Below are 18587 nucleotides of genomic sequence, written 5' to 3'. Positions count from 1 at the left end.
AGGACACACTGCTCTGCTGGAAACCTGTTTGTGCTGAGTGCCGGGGCCCGGATCTTCATGTCCAGACCTGGAGGCTCTCCCCAGCCCCCACATCTTCCCTCTCTTCTCTGCCACTTTGCGGGAACCCATGCCAGCCAGGGGCCTGGTCAGCACTGGCCCAGCCTTGCCTTGCCAGGAGGGACGAACACCAGTTTGGACACCACAGGGAAGGAAAGATTTCCCAGAATGTTGGGGCTGTATCTGGCCCTGAAACCCCCTCCCTCCCCCGGGCCCAGCCAAACCCCAGCACAGACTCCCACCTCACCCACGAGACGCCACCTTCGGAGGGAGCTGAGCAGACCTGGTGCGGGCTGGGGCAGCTGGCTGTTACCCTCATTAAAATTCTTCTTCAAACACATCTGTGAGTGTGGCTTGCGGAAGACAAGCTACCAGGAGAGAGTCCTTCAAAGAAAGCGCTTTCGTGATGCAATTTACTCCATTCAGCTCAACATCTTTACTACATGGGAACGGGGCAGCCCGTCTCAGGTTGGAGAGCGGCCCGCGCCACAGACACCAGGCCTCGCCGCCCAGCGGGTCCCAGGCCGCGTCAGCCGCACTTCTAAATTCAAATTAATGGAGAAAAAAAGTTCTAATTGTATTCTCTGGCTGAGCCCAAGAGTTAACTGTCCCCCAACTGTCCCCAAAACTGGATTTTATGAAACCAACTTTGGGTTTTCAAAAATAAATATATATGGATCCAGGTTGCTGCTCCTGGGTTCTGGGACAGTAATCAGACGTAAAGCCTCCCGCAAACCAATCTCATGATTTGTTCTAAAACTTCAGCGAGAGACGGCAGAGGGAGGCCTACAGCACCCAAGAAGGTTTTTAAACCAAAGATGAGTCCAGTTTTGGAGAGGTGCTCTGAAGAAGCGCAGGTCTTCGCGGGGCTCGCGGGCGCCCCCCCAGAAGCAGCTCCGGGGATGGGTCGGAGCCGAGGAGGTCCCTCTCCGGGGACCTTTCCTTGGTGCCAGGTCCCGGGTCCCGCGACCTGGGATGATTAGGGTGAACAAGTGCGGAACAGGCCCCCCGCCAGCCTGTGTCCCAAGCCCGGCGCCCGAGGCGGGTAAGAAGGTGCTCCTGCCACCCTGCCGGCGGCCGCAGGCCCCGCGCAAGGACCTTCGACGCGCCCGGCTGACCGCTCCTAGGGCCGGACCCTGGGACACTCGGGCAGTGCGGCAGGCGACCCCCGCCCGGGAGGGCGCAGCGCAGCCACAGGTGACTGAAAACCATCCAGGGCCAAGGCAACTTCAAGGGGACAGAAGCAGAGTCGCCAGTTCAGGCGGCGGATCCATCATATGAGGCCCCAGGGTTGAGAGTGAGCGCTGGGACCAAAGCAGCAGGAGCCGAGGGTTCCGGGTCCGGGCTGGGGCGCAGGAGAAGAGCGGGCGAGCCACAGGGGAACCGCACGGCCTCCGATGGTGCTGCGCTCTCCGCGTCGCAGGATCCGCGCTGTCAAGGCCCGTGTTCCCCTCGATTGTGCCCGCCGTCGAGTCCTCCCTTTGGGGAACCTGGGGCCAGCTCCGCGTGCTCCCTGGGTGTCCCAGGCACCTCCTGGGCAGAAGGAGCGCGGGTCCGGCCGGCAGAGCTCCGGGAGAGGCCGGCGGGCGCTGGGAGAGGGACAGGGGCGCGCCAAGCCGGCGGGGACCTGGGGCTTAGGGTCCTAAGCGGCGGACCAGCCCCTCCCTGTCCATCCGCCCGCCCCCCACCCCGCCCCAGGTCAACGAAGCCAATGGATACACAGGCTCACGCTGCCGCGGCCGCGGCGATTGGATGGCGGCGCATGAAAGGGGCACCGCCTCAGTACAGGGTTCCGAGCGCGCGGGCTCCGCCAGGCCCTCTGCAACCGTGCCGCGCGCGACCCTCTCGTCGTGTCTGCCGGGCCCCGCCAGCCCTGCGCCCGCCGGCCTGCGCATGGCCCCGGCGACGCTCGGCATGAACCCCGCTGGACTCAAGACGTGCAGCGGGGGGCGCGCGGGGCCCGGCCCGCTGCCCTTTAGCGTCGAGTCGCTGCTGGAGGTGGAGCGCGGGCTGGACTCGGAGCCCGCAGCGCTCCGGGAGGAGAGGCCACGGGGCACCGCGGAGCCCTGGGCCTGGTTCCCGACGGCTGCCCGCTCGTCCTCCCCACGTAAGTGCCCTGTCGCACGGTCCGGGCAGCGAGAGAAGCCCTTACCGGCCCATGCTCGGAGGACGAGCGCGGGAAGGGCGCTGTCGCTCTTAACTTCGCAAAGTAGCGGCTAAGGCGCCTGGCTGGGGGGCAAAGAAAGAAACGAGCCCACCCGAGCCCTCGTGCGCGCGCCAGCCCGCAGCGGCTCCTGCGGCCCACGCCAACCCCGAGGCAGAGTCGGGAACCCGTGAGCCCGCGGCTTTGCGGCTCAGAGCTTCCCGGCCCAAGCATCCCCCGACCCGTCCGTCCCTGCGATGCTTAACTTCTGCTTGGCCGAATCCCACCCCCACCCCCAGCCGCTGGGTTCTTGAGGCCGCCTCCCGCCCAAGCGTCTCGCTTCTCCAAACGGGCCGAGTTAACCTCCTCCCTGGCGTGCGGGGCAGCCTACTTGAGGAGCAGAGCTGGAGTCCAGGGCCCACCGCCCCGCCCGCGCTCACACGGTCTCCCTGATGCCTTGTTCTCCGGCCCCAGGGGCTTCTGGAGTCTCGACTTCCCTCAGGGCCGACACTCGCATTGGTAACCGGCCTTTGCGGGACCCGAAAGTGTCGGAAAGAGGTGCGCACTCCTGGCGTCTGAGCGCCCGCTTTGTGCTTTTCTCTCCTCCCAGGCGCCCCCAGCCCTCCACCCTGCACCCTCCGAAAACACAAGACCAACCGCAAGCCGCGGACTCCCTTCACCGCCACGCAGCTGCTGGCGCTGGAGCGCAAGTTCCGCCAGAAGCGGTACCTGTCCGTCGCCGAGCGCGCCGAGTTTTCCAGTAGCCTGAGCCTCTCGAAGACGCAGGTCAAGATCTGGTTTCAGAACCGCCGCGCCAAGGCCAAGAGGCTGCAGGAGTCGGAGCTGGAGAAGCTCAAGCTGGCGGCCCAGGGCGTGGTGTCCTCTCGCGGAACTGCTGCTCTGGGGAGCCCCCGGCACTTCTTGCTCTGTTTGGTTTTTCAGTTTTTATGTTTCTGCTATTGTTAATACATGTATGACTGATGCCTCAAGCTTACTTGGGGTTATCTCACGGATCTTTAAAAAAAATCACATTCCTACAAACTTCTCTGCAGGGAATGAGGGCAGCTTCCTTCCGAGTCCTCGGAAGGGGCCACCGCAGAGCTTCCCATTTTGGGCAAAGCAGCTAGTAAGGTGTTCTGAGGTTTACTCTGTGGCGTGTCTCCTGCGCCCTTCCTACCTTAAGCAGGACGCTCAGAACTGGCTCCGTGGTTTGGGGCTTCGGCAAGAAACTGAGGCCCGAACAAGGAGGTGAGAATAGTTCGGTGCCAGGAGTGTGAAATGAACTTACTAGTTACTTCCACTGACCAGGTTTGTTGCCATCCTGACCAAAGTTCGCGCTTATTTTAGGGATTTTGCTCTCATATTACTGTTTTCATGGAGAAGGCCCTGCAGCCTTCTGCGAAATGCTGTCTGTAGGAGTGTGTGTGCGTGTGTGTGAATGTGTGGGGGTGAGTGCCTGTGGCAGGTGTAGCCCTGCGGGGGCGGCGCACTGGGGGGGGCGGGGCGCCGGAATGGGGATGAAGCCGCCCCTGGCGCTGCCCTGGTCACAGGACCCGCAGCTCCTGGGTCCTGTTGGTCGACCTGCCTGCCCAGCAGGGGCGGAGGGGGGTGACGGCCAGGGACCAGCGGCTCAGCCGCCACCGCCACCGCCACCGCTGCTTTACTAACCCAGGAATTGGGTTAAGGAAGCCCATGGTGTCCCTCTCAGCGTCCACAACACTCAGCCTCGGCCCAGGGGCGGCTGAAGTTGCCCACGAAGACCCACAGGGCCCATTTCCTGTCCTCACTGTGGCTTGGGGCTGCAGCAGCCCCTCTGGCCCCGCCCGCCCTGCACACGGCCCGCCCAGACCACAGGGTGGGGGGTTCCAAGCCTTTCCCTCCAGACAGGACCGCGGGGTGGTTGCCCCGGACTGGGGTGCTGCCGGCCCCAGGAGGGGGAGGACCTGGTTTTACTGAGCAGGAGGCTCCCCAAAGTCCTAATATTGCATGAACTTGCCTATTAGTAGCCATTATTCTCCCTACGTGTCAGGGCAATGAGAATTCACAATGGATTTTCAAGGGCCCCCACCCCCGCTGCCACCAGTGACAGAGGGCGGCCAGGGAGGGAGGGAAGCCCCTCCCGTTTTCCCGAGCTGAGGACAGGTGCGCCTCCCACCGTGCTAGCTCTGAACCGAGTCCAGGTGCAGAGTCCAAGGGCGCAGGTCTGCACATATGCCAGAGGCGTGGCTGCAGGACCCTGCACGAGGGCCAGGCCCCCCCAGTCTGGACAGTCCCGTTCGGCCAGCACTGATCTCTTCACAAATCTGAGGTCCCTGAAAGTCAGGACCAAATCTTACGGACAGACAACAAGGCTCACTTTGCAAATAGTTTGAGGATCAGTGTGGTCATTTGGGATGAGCCAGGGCAAAGGCAACAGTGACACGAGCGCGGGAGGGAAACCCCCATCCAGCACCCACTGCCCAGCATTTCCCCTCGCATCCCCTGGTGTCCATTCTGGTGGTGCTCTGGCCATGGAGCAGGGGTCTACACACACGTCTCCACACTCGATTCCCACGGTCCTGCGCAGCCCAGAGCTGGCCGACTACGGTGCTGACTCAGTTTGTTACTATTTCTCCATAACCATTTTCAGCCCAAGACACCTGCCTGCTCAATGGCCCACTAGCCCAGCACCCTTGTCGCTTGTCAAGACCAAGTCTGTCTGGAGAGGGCTACTGCCTTGGGCAGGGACTGTCCCTCCTCCTGAGACTTGCTGCCTGTTTGCCTTCCCCCTCAGGTTCCTGCATGTCCTGGACCAGATCCCCAAGCCATGTGGACATGCTGGTCTCTCTCCCAGCCAGTGCGTCTCTGATGGAAGTTCTCAGAGGCCCAGAGGGTGTCCCAAGCTTGCCAGAGCTAACATGGAAGGGTTCACCCATCAGGAACCTGCACGGAGGCCTGGGGCCTCTGCCGCCTTCGTCTTGGGACAGACACCCTGATCTCCAAAGTCATGCCCCTCATGTGTTCCATGCCCGCAGAAGGAGGACAAGGACAATTCGGTTCCAGTATTTCTCTGGGAAATATTTCTCTTGGAGGGACTCCCGCTGTCTGACCGTAGGTCCCAATGATCACAAAGAAGCCGTTGCCTAGAGGGCAGAGGCTGCTCATGGGACTTCTGGAAATGGGACCCCAGGGTCCTTCTTAAGCTGGGCAGTGGGGTGGCGTCTACCGTTCCCACCAGGACATGTGACTTCACATGTGCGTTTGCACTGCTAGGCGTCTCGTGACAGGAGCACACTACTTTCTGTCGGGTACAGTGATTGCTAAAGAACGCCACCGTCTCTGCGTCCTGGGATGCAGGCACGTGCTCTGGGGGGCTCCCCCGCGTCTTCCTTGTGGCCCCAGGACCTGCCCAGGCCCCAGTGTCTGCGTGTTCAGGCGGCATCTTTGGGCAGACGGGCTGCACTGTTTCTTCGGTGTGACGATACATGAAGCTGTCCCGCTGCCTGAGTGCTCGTGCTTTCACTCTGACGTCCGCGGAAGTGGGGTCTCCCTCCCCTGAATGGACAGTTTTCGCTTTTGCTGGTGCTCTGCACTTACGTCTTCCGCCGCCAAGGCCGTTAAGAACGAGCACTGTGCAGCGCTGACGCGGACACGACTCGTGAAGCTCGGCGCTGGGCTGCAGAGGCGGTGCGGGTGGGGGGACGCAGCTCGCGGTGTGCAGGGCGAGCATCTGAAACCCACACCCAGCGGCGACACTAGTCCTTTAAGCGCCCAAGGGTGCTGGTTTTTTCCAGGTTGTACTTTGAAAATGTGTAGAACGCGGAATGACGTACGCACCCCTGCCCTCCCGGGCCCCTTTTTACGGCTTGGGACTGTGAGCGCTGCCCCGGAGGCCCAGGGGCCCTGCGACCCTGCGGGAGGCGGGGAGGCCACGGGCGGGAGAGACCTGCGTTCTTACTCTGTTGCAATTTAGTGTCGGCGTTTCCATAAACGGAGCTGAAAGTACGCACAATGGGACGTACCCTCAGCTCTTTTCCCTGTCACTAGGCAGCTAGCGCCTCCGGCCTCGGTGTGCACAGAAGCTGCCAGAAGGGGTATCTTGGTCTCATTCTTGATTTTTAAAGGAAATACTTTTAACACTTCACTATGAGCATAATATGCATGTGGTGGTTTTTTTGAAACACCTTTTCCAGGTGACTGCAGTTCACTTATGCAACTAATTAATACAAACTGTCATCCTCAGTGAATGTTGTACTTTTATCAGATTCTTTTCCTGCATATATTGATTGAGATGCTGTGTTTCCCTCAGTCTGTTAACGTGGTAAAGATTCTCCAATGTTGACACTAGTGTGAATTCCTAGAATAACCCTGGGAGAGGGGAGATTTGACACATTTAGGCAAAAAAAATGGCAAAGATAATAAATGATGGATTGACGCTGTAACTGTTCAAGTCAGGACCAGCAAAACAGCGCCAGGAGAGCGGCGCCACGTGGTCTGCCCGGGAGACAAGGCGGACACGCCTGCCTCCCTGTGGACGTGTCCGCGTGCATTTCTGGAGACGGAATCCTATCCTGTGGACCGCACGCGTGTTTGCGTGTGTGTCTGGCTTTGTCCGTTCAGTGTAATGTTTTCGAGGCCCTTCTGTGTCATAGCGGGTAATAGCTTCATTCCTTTTTACAGCCAAAGAATATTTCATCATTTAAATACACCACATTTGTTTGTCCATTCGCTAGTTGACGGATCTTTGGGTTGTTTCCACCTTTCGACTACGAGTAGCGCGTGAAGTTCTGTGTGGACATGTTTTTTCATTTCTCAGGTGCACGCCCCTTTCTCTGGCATGTGCATGTCCAGCTCTCCCGGTACCATGTGTTGGGAAGACCATTCTGTCCCCACTAGTTGGCCACGAGTGTGTGTGTTTGTTTCCAGACTCTCAATTCTATCCCATTAATCCGTGTGAATTTCTGCAGGTACCACAGTGTCATGGTTACTGTTACTTTGTAGTAAGTTTTGAAACTGCGAAACTTTGTTCTCTGTCAAGACTGTTTTGGCTATTCTGGGTCCCTTGCAACTCCATAGGAATTTTAGAATCGAGCTCGTTAATTTCCACGAAGAAACCCACTGGGATTCTGATGGAGACCGCTCTGCCTCTGTAGATCGGGGAATATTGCCATTTTAACGACATCAAGTCTTCCAATCACGAGCATGAAATTTTCTCCAATTCTTTAGACTTTTAATTCTTTGAGCAATGTTGTACAGCTCTCAGAACGTGCGTTTTATACTTGGGGAAACTTATTCCCAAGTATGTTATCTCTATTGATGCTATTGCAAATGAAATCGTTTATTTCTACTTTTGGATTGTTCATTGCACGTGTGTAGAAATATAATCAATTTTGTATATTGATCCTTTACCCTGCAACCTTGTTGAGCTTGCTGCTTTTCATCATTTTCCAGTGGGTTCCTTAGGATCTTCTATATACAAGATCATGTCTTCTGAGAATAGAAATACTTTTACTTCTTCCTTTTAAATCTGGATGTGTCTTCTTTTTCTTGCCTCGCTGCCCTGGCTGGAACCTCAGCACAACGTTGGACAGAAGTGTCCTTATCTTGCTCCTGAAAGCATCCAGGCTTTCACAGTACATATGATGCGAGCTGTGGGCTTTCATAGATGCCCATTATCAGATCAAGGAAGTTCCCTTCCAACCTTAGTTTTTTAAAGTCTTTTTATCAGGAAAGGGTTTGGGTTCTTGTCAAATGATTTTTCTGTATCAGTGGAGATGACCCAGTGCTTTTCGTTTTTTTATTGTGGTGATACTATGCTATGAGGTAGTATGCCAGTCAATTTTCTGGTGTTAAAGCGACCTATCGTTCCTGGGTTAGATCCCACGTGGCTGTGCTGTGTGATTCTTTTTACATGTTGTTGATTTGGTTTGCTGATGTTTGCTGAGGATCTCTGCATCCGTATTCACAGGAGGTATTAGACTACGCTTTTCTTTTCTTATGTGTCCTTGTCTGGTTCTATGACAAAGCAGTACTAGGCTCAAAAAAGGGAGTTGGGAAGTGTTTTCTTCTCTGCTATGTTTTGGAAAACTTTTTAAAAAATTGCTATGAATTCTTTCTAGGTAACTGGTAGAACCAGAGAAACTGTCTGGTCCTGAACTTCTCTGCTTTTCTTTACGGGCAGATTGTTGTTTACTAATTTAGTCTTTTTACCGGTTACAGGGCTATTCAGACCGCCCATTACTCCTTGAGTCGGTTTCAGCCTGTCTTTCTGGGAACCTGCCTGTTTCATCTGAGTTCTCTGACTCTGTTGGCATAAAACTATTCATAACATTACTTCCTAGCTCTTCCTCTATCTATTAGGTATGTAATAACATCCCCATTTTCATTCTGATTGCTGGATGTAGAATTCTCAACAGCTTTTCTCTTGAAGCACTTGGAATATGTTATCCTCCTATCGTCTGGCCTCCATTACTTCTGCAGGAAACTCCTCTTAAGTTTACCGAGGTTCCCTTGTAAGTAATGAGTCACTTGGTCTTGTTGCTTTTTAATTTTTAAAGTGGGCTCCACACCCAGGATGGCACGCCGAGATCAGAAAGTCGGACCTTAACGGACTGAGCCACCCAGGAGCTCTGGTCTTGTTGTTTTCAAGATTTTTCCTTGTCTTTGACTTTCAGCATTTTTATGATGATGTGTCCAGCCGCTCCCTATGTTTATCCTACTTGGAATTCACTGAGAGTCCTAGATGTTAGGTAACTTGTGTTTCTATGAGTTTAGGAAGTCTTTAGCCATGATTTCTTCAGTTTTTGCTCCTTTCTCTCTTCCTCTAGTGTTCCCATCACTAGTATGCTGGTGTTCTTAATGGTGCCGCAGTTTTCCCTGAGGCGCCCTTCGTGTTTTTTCATTATTTTTCCTTTCTGGTCTTCAGCATACACAATCTCAACTAAGCTATCTTCATGTTCATTTATTCTTTCTCCTGTTAGTTCAGCTCTACTGTGGAGCCCCTCCAGTGGGTTTTTTAAAAATTTCAGGTATTGTATTTTTCAACTCCAGAATTTTCCCTTGGTTCTTTTTAAAATAATTTCTATCTCATTGTTGATAGTCTTCATTTGATAGGACATTGTACTCATCCCTTCCTTAATCATTTTACCATAGTTTCCTTTAGTTCCGTGAAATGTTTATGATGGCTACTTTGAAGTCTTTTCTGATAAAGCTGACACCCTGTCCTGCCCACAGTTTCTGTTCCTTGCTTTCTCAGATACAAGGGTTGTACATTCCTTTCTTTGCATGCCTCATATTTTTTGGTTGGAAATTGCACATTATAGTTAATATATCACAGCAACTCTGGGTACCAGTCCCCCTCCTCTGGGGCCTATTATTATTTACTTACTTATCTGTCTAGTATGTGGCTGGATTATTTGAGTGAAGACTATTCCTTTCCACCTCCACACCCCCAACATGCTGAGCCTCTGGTGTGTCCATAGGACTATGCAGCTTTGGGTAACCCTCAGACCCCTCAGAGAATAGTGCTTTCCTGGGACTCACCTCCTCTTTCCCTGACCACTGCTTGCCAGCTGATTGCTCTACTGTTGTCAACAATGCCCTGGGCACAAATTCCTCTACAGACTAAGCCAATGAAGTTCTGGCTTCCTGGGTTTCAGAGGTCAGTGTTTCATATTTATTTGACCCCAGGAGGTTCCTCCCAGTTTCCTTATTTCTGGGTTCTCTCCTATGAACTGGCCTCTGATCCAACCTTCATCTTGACTCTTCTCCCACCAGTCTTCACCACTATTTCACTGCTTTGAGAATGTCCTGGGGCTTGAAATTTTTTGTTTTTAAAGAATCACTCTGAGGGACGCCTGGGTGGCTCAGTTGGTTGGACGACTGCCTTCAGCTCAGGTCATGATCCCGGAGTTCCAGGATCGAGTCCCACATCGGGCTCCCAGCTCCATGGGGAGTCTGCTTCTCCCTCTGACCTTCTCGCTCAAGCTCTCTCTCACTGTCTCTCTCTCAAATAAATAAAATCTTTAAAAAAAATAAAAATAAAGAATCACTCTGAGGGGTACCTGGGTGGCACAGTCAGCTAAGCATCTGACTCTTGATTTCGGCTCGGGTCATGATCTCAGGGTCATAGGACTGAGCCCCATTTGGGTTCTGCACTCCCCACAGAATCTATTTAAGACTCTCTCTCCCTCCGCTTCTCCCCCTCCCTCCCCAAAATAAATCAATCTTAAAAAAAAAAAAAAAACCACTATGAGCTCAAAGGCTTAAATATATTTGATCTGTTTCATTCAGCTGCAGTTGTGATTCTCACGGATGAGCAAGCCGCCGTGTCTCTGGACAGGGGGCCCCTAGCTGAGCTGGCTCCTGAGTCTGACCTTAGCATCCTTTAATAACTTCCTTGACTTCTAAAAATGAATCCAGTTTTTTCAGTAAAAAACACTGATTTAACAATATACCCATATTGGAACATGTTAAGTATATGTAATGAGCATATAGCAATGCTTCTAATTCAAATTTAGGACTACAAGGTGTCTATTAAGTTCGTTGATCTTAAATCTGTATCTTCATTTTACCATGCCAAAAAAACTCAGTTCTCAATGCTATTTGGGACACTTGAGCTGGTTTCAGTCTTTAGTCATTAAAAATTTTACTGAATAGGGGCGCCTGGGTGGCTCAGTGGGTTAAAGCTTCTGCCTTCAGCTCAGGTCATGATCCCAGGGTGCTGGGATCGAGCCCCGCATTGGGCTCTCTGCTTAGCAGGAAGCCTGCTTCCTCCTCTCTCTCTCTCTCTGCCTGCCTCTCTGCCTACTTGTGATCTCTGCCTGTCAAATAAATAAATAAAATCTTTTAAAAATGCCTTTTAAGTAGAGCTTTTGGATTCTTGCCAATGTGTGTTTAGGATCTGTCTTTAGAAACATATTTGCTGGGTCAAAGGGCGAACGCAAAGGCAATTGTGTTAGATATCGCCAAACCCTCTTCTCGGGGCTCCAACACTCGGCAGCCCTGACAGTGGACGCAGTGTCTGTTTCCACACGGCCCTGACAACAGAGTGTGACCAAACTTTAGGGTTTCTGACAACTGAATGTTTAAGAAAAGGCCTCGGATTATTTTTATTTCTAATTCTCTTGCTGTGAGTGAAATGCGGGGGTCTGTTCCTCTCACTGTCATGTTCTGCTTTGGCTGAGGGTCATGTAAAGGCAACACAGAAAGAACATTTGTAGGAAAAGTCGGTTGGACTGAGAACCCCTACCCAATGATTCCTCTTTTTTTTTTTAAAGATTTTATTTATTTATTTACATGACAGAGAGAGATCACAGGCAGGCAGAGAGGCAGGCAGAGAGAGAGAGGAGGAAGCAGGCTCCCTGCTGAGCAGAGAGCCCAATGTGGGGCTCGATCCCAGGACCCTGAGATCATGACCTGAGCCAAAGGCAGGGGCTTAAACCACTGAGCCATGCAGGCGCCCTGCAATGATTCTTCTTAAAGTGACCCAAGATTGGGAGCACCCCTGGTCACAAGACAGAAGCAGATACTAATTTTTGCTGGAAGAATTCAGACATGTCAGAGAAATTCCAGAAGAAAAGATCGAAAAAATATAAACTCACAGTCAAAAGTCACAAAGTTCACCAGGAAACAAGGCAGTATGAGTGAGTCAGCAGAAGAAATGGGCAAAAGAATCACACCCACAGAATCTTCGCTATAGTTACAGATACTATTGATGCTGCCAATCAATAATGTAAAATTAGTTTAATATGTTTAAGAAATAAGAGAATGAATTGAAAATGTGATGGACAGGGGTGACTGGGGGCTCAGTTGGTTAAGTGTCTGCCTTCGGCCCAGATCATGATCCCAGGGTCCTGGGATCGAGCCCCACATCAGGCTCCCTGCTCAGCGGGGAGCCTGCTTCTCCCTCTCCCTCTCTCCCTGCTTGTGTTCCCTCTCTCGCTGTGTCTCTCTCTGTCAAATAGATAAATAAAATCTTTAAAAAAAAAAAGAAAGAAAGAAAATGTGATGGACAAAAAGCTATGAAAATACAAGAAATTAGAAAAACAACAAAGAACTAACAAAATCGAAGATGGTAATTGTTGAAAATAAAATCTAAAATAGTTTAACAGCAAATCTGATGTAACTGGTATGAAACTTTGTGAACTGGAAAGCAGGTCTGAAGAATCATCCAGAATGAAGCAAAGACCACACGGGAATGGAAAATACGGAAGGGCTGGTGACAAGCACTGATGACGGAGGGGGAGGGCTGATGCATGCGTGGCTGGAGCTGGAGGGGAAGGAACAGAGAATGCGGGAGAGGCAGCGTGTGAGGCGGTAAGACCCCAGGCTCGCACGACGGAGGGAAGAGCCAGCAGCACACGGATGCAGGCCCCTCACTGTCCAGGGAGCCGCAGAACAGCGAAGACGGAGACCAGACTGAGCCCTTCTGAGGAACGGGGACAAGACTGGCCTCGGAACCCTCGACAGCAGCCATGAGACCAGCGCGACCCACCCCACTTGCTTAGGGCAAAACAGGCCAACCGAGCGCTGTATTCCTGACCAAACTATCCTTCCAGAACAAGAACAGAACTTAGCCTGGCAAAGAGAATTGAGAACTTATGACTGCTGACCTTCACTAAAGGAAATTCTAAAGAGAGTCATTAGGCAAAGGACAACCAAACAGGGGTCTGAGGCAAGAGGAAACACCCAGCAGAGGTAGGTGTGAATGACGGAGCCATGGCAGGACACTCCTGTGGGGACAGAGAGGACCCAGACGCCAGTGTGCGCCTTTCCTCACATACGCCACACCAGACGGTGGAGGTGAACTCCGCACTCCTTGTACTGTTTGGGGGAAGGGAAACAACACTGATTAACCTTAGATCCCCAGTACTCACATATTAAAATTTCTGAAATAAAACGAGTGTCTAACTTCCCAAATGTCAGAATGAGAATAGAAACCCACTCCATCCAAAATAAGGCACAAAAAGAGAAAAGAAAGAAAAGGTGAGCCAAGGGGCACTGAGCTGACTCATGAGGTTCTTAGTATGATTTCGAGGAACTTGGCAAAAGCTGAGGACATGGTGCCCCAGGACAAGAGCAAGGCCCAGTGCTCTGCTCTGCTCCCTATGGGCCTGAGCACTGCACACACTGATTAGGGACAAATGGGGTCACCCAATGGGCTCCAGTCTCCCAAATAACAAAGTGTTGACGGTTTCATGCAAACTAAGCATAATAATCCCGTTTCCCACCAAAAACAGACTAATGCAGGCTCAGCATCCCCAAACACTTGCCGACAGCCTGTCCTGACGTCCGGCTGCCATGCACCCTGCAACAAGCTCGTCATCGACGGGTCCGATCGAGTTTTCCCTTGACACTGGACCTGGAAACCACACCCAGGTTTGGCAGCAGAAACACTCCACACCGAAGTCTGACATCCCCCCATTTCTCAGAAGAAAAACCAGGACAGACTGAAGGAGCAACTTTCTGGGTGGGACTGAAGCGAGGACTGGAACCCAGGACGGCCAGGTCCCAAAGACTACACAACAGTCTCACAGGAGCCGATGCTGTGGACGACGACGTTCACCAGAACGAGCCATGGTGGAAAAGGCCAGAGACGACGGAGCCATGCATGCGGCCGTGCAGGAGCTGGGGAAGGAAAGGTCTTGGAGGGGAGGTGGATAGAGACAGAATGGGAGTTTTGTGTGTTCACGTTTTTCTCCATGTTGTGCTTTTCAAGAGCCAAAGAAGGGACTCTGGGGCAGCCCTGCCACATCGCCCCTAGCCACGGCTGGACCCCGCCACCCCCCAACCCACGAAGTGCACACTAGGTCTCTTACTGATGTTCTAGGACCTGTGCTTTAGGTTTTGGACTTTTCCCATAAGCACCTGGTAACCTACCTCAAAAGCTTTTACTGTGTGAAACATCTGGTGTGACATGCCAGCCCTGACAGTCCCTTTGCTCCAGACTCCGGAGAGCGACAGGTGTGGCTCAGCAGGAGCTGGGGCACAGCCTCCAGGCCAGGAGAGCCACAGATGGCCCCCAGGTGCCTCTGGCCGAGCCCAGAGCCTGGAAAGGACAGGCTGGAGGAGCCCCACCCTCCTGCGGCTGGCTGACCTGGAGCCCTCAGGCCAGCCGCCAGCCCAGACGTGCCCCAGGCGCAGGCACGTTGGGGACGGGCCGTGGAGAGACCCCGCTCTCGGGCCCCCGCTCGGCCGGGCCCTGAGAGCCCCGACGGACGCCGCTGCTTCTGTGTGGTTCTCCTGGCACCGCTTTCCGGTGGCGACCTTGGCTCACCGTGAGAGCGCGTGACAGCTCTGCCCCGTTGCCGCTGGGCACAACTAGCCAGGCACTGGAGCTCCGGCCAAAGCCCCCTCCTTCGCCGCGACACTCCCTCCTCTGCGCCATCACACTCTTTCCTTGGAGAAACCTCCCCGGCTGCACTGCTCTCTGCGGCACCACGCGTCCCCGCTGAGGCACACGAGCCGTCTCTGGTTCTCACCAGACCCATCGGGTCGGATCACTGATGTGGTGGATAGGTGACCCAGGAGCCTCTCGCCAAGCCACGACCATCAGCAACTCAGTGCCGCGTGCTGCCCTCACCCCCGGGGTTCTGCCACTTCGTAAATCTTCCTGAAATGGAGCACCGAGAACAGATCAGCCGCGAGCAGCTGCTGCTCACTCCTCTACCCAGCCCAACAATGCACAGGTGACGAACAGAGACTGCCAGAGGCAAGGGTTTACGAGTTTACAAAGCACAGCGTCCTGGTCCTGCAGAGGGAGGCAGGACAGTAGCCCCCATTTCATTCCCCAGACCACGTGTTGGGGCCACTTCTGGAAACGGTGGGCCTGTCACTGCTTTTGCGGTCACACACTGGTCCATCAAGGGACTGGCATCGAGGGTGGCAAAGGCCCAGGTCCTAGGGTGGCCGCACCAGAAGGCGAGAGAAACCGCACCACGGACACCGCATCCTGCCAAAGGCAACCACCCCCCCGGGGTCTGCTGGGAGGCCTGTGGCTCTCTGTCCATGTTGTCACTGGTGTTCCTTTCTTTTCTTGGTGTTTTTAAATCCTCGTGACGCACCTTGACCGAAACAGATGGTAGAAGGTATTCTGAAAAGGAAAAGAAGTCTTTGTACTAAACATCACGGTTTTTGCCAACAAAACACCCCACTCGTAAAAGCAGCATCGTTGAGGACAAGCTCTTCTTGTTCTGGGGGCTCTTCCTCTTTCCCTTGTGGGACACCCAGAACGTGGGCTCTCCTTTCCCTAGATGCCCTGTACCCTGGGCCCCAGGGCAGCTCCGGCCAGCTGTAGCCGCACGACCTGCTTCCTGAGGGAGACCCTCCCAGCCAGCGGGATGCTTGCCTGGGACACTTGGCCAAGAGGGCCCCTGCTGCCAAGTTTTCAGGCCCAGGCTTCTCGAGACCCACCATCTGGAAGAAATCCTGACCGCCACGGGCCTCCAGGACCCACCTGCAGGCCGAAGTCTGGGTGGCTGCGGGAGGGCGGTGGACGGACACGAGCCCGTCTTCCTGCCCGTTTGCGTTTGTTGGCTATCTCTTCCCTTCTAACGTTTTTCCCAAAATGAGACTTGGAATCAAGTTTAAGCCAATAAGAGCATAATTACTATGAGAAAAACAAACATGTAGATCGTAACTTAAGCAACTACGGCCGGTGTTGGTTCTGTCCCAGGTCAGGCCACGGTTCGAAGCGGAGGCAGCACCCTGCCTTCCCGGTCCTGACCCAGAGCGAGCACGAGAAACCGAGACGTTCAAGGAAACACATCGTCAGGCTCGCAGCTGCTGTGGAAGGCAGCGCGCCGACCCAGCGTCCGCTTCTCAGTGCGAACACTGCCCGAGGTCAAGCCCAGCACCATCGTCATAGAACACACAAGCGGAACTTGCTGCGGAAAGACGCCAGGTACTAACCTGTGGCCGTACGTCCGCCGCTCGCCCACAGGTTCTGGGCGGGGGGCTGCATGCTCAGGGCAGACATCCATGGCGTCCCCTCCTGACTGCTCCTCGCCCTCCCCCAGAGCTTCTGCCGACTCCTGGATGGCGGCCCCGGGCATGGCTGGGCTGTGGAGACAGCGACGTGAGGGGCGGCCCCTGTGGCCTTGTCTTCCCTCACGGGCCCCCTCCCCACCAAAGTGCTCCTTTTTCTCGCAGAAATAGTTTCTAGCTATCCTGATGTGGCGTGATTCTCCGACCGCTGAGACAGACGAGGATGGCGACAGAGCCCGAAACGAACGCGTATATAACTGCTCCCACGTGTATAAGCTCAGGGGCAGCTGCACTTACTCTTCTGGAAACAGAAGCTCTGGGGTGCCCCGTGGTGCCTGCCCTCCAAGTGAAGGTCCTCTCACACCCTCGCGTGAGAAATCTACTGACCTTAACTCCAGGGCACAGAGCATCTCCTCCCTGACCCTACTGGATGCAGCACTGTGGGGCTTTTCTCCTTGACATGATCCCTCCAAAAGGGGAGCTACCGCACCTCCGAGGCCTGCTCCACGTTGCCCTGCCTCTCAGAATCCCGTTACTTTACAGAGCAAAGTCCCGCGGAGAGAAACTGCTCTGAGAAAACCTCAAGCTACCCCGTCCCAGCGGCTCTGAAGCACCACTCAGAGCATCACTAGAAAGAGGCAGCGAAGCAACACGGATCCATTCCCCGGGTGCGCGCGCCAGCAGGAGGGGCAAAGCGCTTTGCGGTCAAGTCACCCACCAGACAAAGAAAGTCAGGGTGGGTGTGAGGGGGCCTCGCAGCCTGGGACAGACTCCCAGGGGCCGTCAGCACCAGCGCTGGGGCTGGTGCGCGGGAGGGGAGGAGGGGCAGGAACAGCTGCAGCGGGAGCACAGAGAACCGGCCAGGAGCAGACACCGCGGAGACCCCAGACCCTCCCAGCAGGGCAGCAAAACCTTCCCCGGCGGGCTGAAGCCCTCCAGACCCACAGCCCCACGTCAGCGTCTCCGCATCCGCAGCTGCGCCGGACGCGAGGCAGAGGCTTGGCCGGCGCGCCGCGCCCGCAGCCGCACCAGCGCCCGCACCCGCGGCGTCTCCACGCCCGCAAGGCTTGTCCAACTCCGGGGCCCGCCGCGCGCCCCGCCTCGCGCACCCTCTGCTCCTCTTCGGTTTATCGAACCGGAAGTCCGCCGGGTACAGGTGCCGCCGCACCAGGTGCTCCTTTCTGTCTCTGCCGCTCCTGAACCTCTCCGCACAGCCCTCCACCAGGCACTGGTACTGAAACACAGAGGCTGTCACCCCCGCCCTGACCTCCGTCCCCACGGGGCCCCCTCGCCTCGCCCCTGACCCCCAGGGCACTGGTACCGAGGCAGACGGCCCGGCAACAGCCCCCCCTGCCCCAGATGCCGGCACTCGGGCCAGGGGACGCGGGCGCGTCACCCACCATGTCCTGCCTTTCCGACAGGATCTGGAAGAGCGAGTCGTGCCACTCCAGAATGTGGACGTCCAGCAGGTGGACGGACGGGAAGGCCCGTCCGCAGAAGGAGCAGACGTTTCTGTGCAGGGTGTGGTAGTGGTGCTCGTAGTTCTCCAGCGAGTCGAACACCTGGCAGCACCCCGCCACCTGGCAGGTGAACTCGGGCACCCTGGCGAAGGAAGCCCCGGTTGGAAGGCCCCTCTGCTCCTGGCACAGGGCCTCCGGCTGCCGGGCCCCACCCGCCCTCCACGGAGCCTGACAAAGCTTTGAGGTTTCCTTCCCGATCCCAAACCCTAGTATTCGCAGACCAGCTAGAAGGCGGCCAGGCCCGACCACAGGGCGGGGGACGGCTGTCGGGCAGAGGGCGGGGTAGCAGGGCACTCGGGAGGGCCGGGCGGGGCGGGGCGGGGGGCGGTACTGGGCTCAGAGCCGCTCACCTGGGCCTCTCGGGCGACCCTGTCACCTGCGTGAGCACGTCCTGGAGGTAGAGGTGTCGCTGCACATCCCCGTCCTGCTGGACACACGTGTGGTGGCCGGGGCCGGGCGCCGCGATACCGGCACCCCCATCGGTCCCGCCCCGCAAGCCCCGCCCCGACCTCAGGCTCCGCCCCCGCCCGTTGGTCCCGCCCCTCCAGCTCCGCCCCGACTGCAGGCTCCGCCCCCGCCCGTTGGTCCCGCCCAGCAGGCCCCCGCCCCTCCCGCAGGCCCTGCCCCTCCCGCAGGCCCCCGCCCCTCCCGCAGGCCCCGTCCCCGCCGACAACTGCCTTCTCTCTCCTTTGCTCACACACCTCGAAGAACTCGTGGTCCCGCGGGAAGCGCACCCGCCGCGCCGCGAAGTGGAAGGGCGGGGCCCCGGCCGCGGGGTCCCGCTCCACAGGCAGCGGCTCGGCCGCCCCGGGTGCCCCCAACAGACGGGAGTGCAGCGCGGGTGGCAGCTGCATCACTCCGCGTGCCGGCGGCCGCGCATGCTGCCGGCCACCGTCCGCGAG

General features: G+C 55.7%; 2 protein-coding genes across 4 annotated transcripts; one reads left to right on the top strand and one right to left on the bottom strand.

The window, feature by feature from the left end:
• The first annotated feature begins 1809 nt into the window (after positions 1-1809).
• LOC111145047 (homeobox protein MSX-3-like) lies at positions 1810-3867 on the top strand. The gene is made up of 3 exons (XM_022499660.1): positions 1810-2164; positions 2811-3076; positions 3751-3867. The coding sequence occupies exons 1-3, from the start codon at positions 1810-1812 to the stop codon at positions 3865-3867; spliced, it is 738 nt and encodes a 245-aa protein (XP_022355368.1).
• Positions 3868-14880: 11013 nt separating this feature from the next.
• LOC111144891 (zinc finger protein 511) lies at positions 14881-18578 on the bottom strand. 3 transcript variants are annotated; one of them, XM_022499477.1, is made up of 6 exons: positions 18387-18578; positions 18036-18109; positions 17566-17767; positions 17275-17399; positions 16091-16240; positions 14881-15272 (listed from the first exon to the last, which is right to left on the bottom strand). In XM_022499477.1, exons 1-6 carry the CDS (start codon positions 18537-18539, stop codon positions 15194-15196), a joined length of 783 nt encoding a protein of 260 aa, XP_022355185.1. In that variant the 5' UTR covers positions 18540-18578; the 3' UTR covers positions 14881-15193. The 3 variants fall into 3 exon arrangements, with proteins under 3 accessions (XP_022355185.1, XP_022355183.1, XP_022355184.1); XM_022499475.1 differs by lacking the exon at positions 14881-15272 and having other exon boundaries at positions 16173-17399; XM_022499476.1 differs by lacking the exon at positions 14881-15272 and having other exon boundaries at positions 16173-17399; positions 18036-18076.
• Between the last annotated feature and the right edge of the window lie 9 nt (positions 18579-18587).

This window comes from Enhydra lutris, unplaced genomic scaffold, assembly GCF_002288905.1.
Source record: "Enhydra lutris kenyoni isolate GAN:26980312 unplaced genomic scaffold, ASM228890v2 scaffoldscaffold12, whole genome shotgun sequence".
In the NCBI taxonomy this organism is placed as follows: domain Eukaryota; kingdom Metazoa; phylum Chordata; class Mammalia; order Carnivora; family Mustelidae; genus Enhydra; species Enhydra lutris.
The sequence above is the reverse complement of the archived record's forward strand: the minus strand, read 5'-3'. Positions and strand labels throughout refer to the sequence as shown.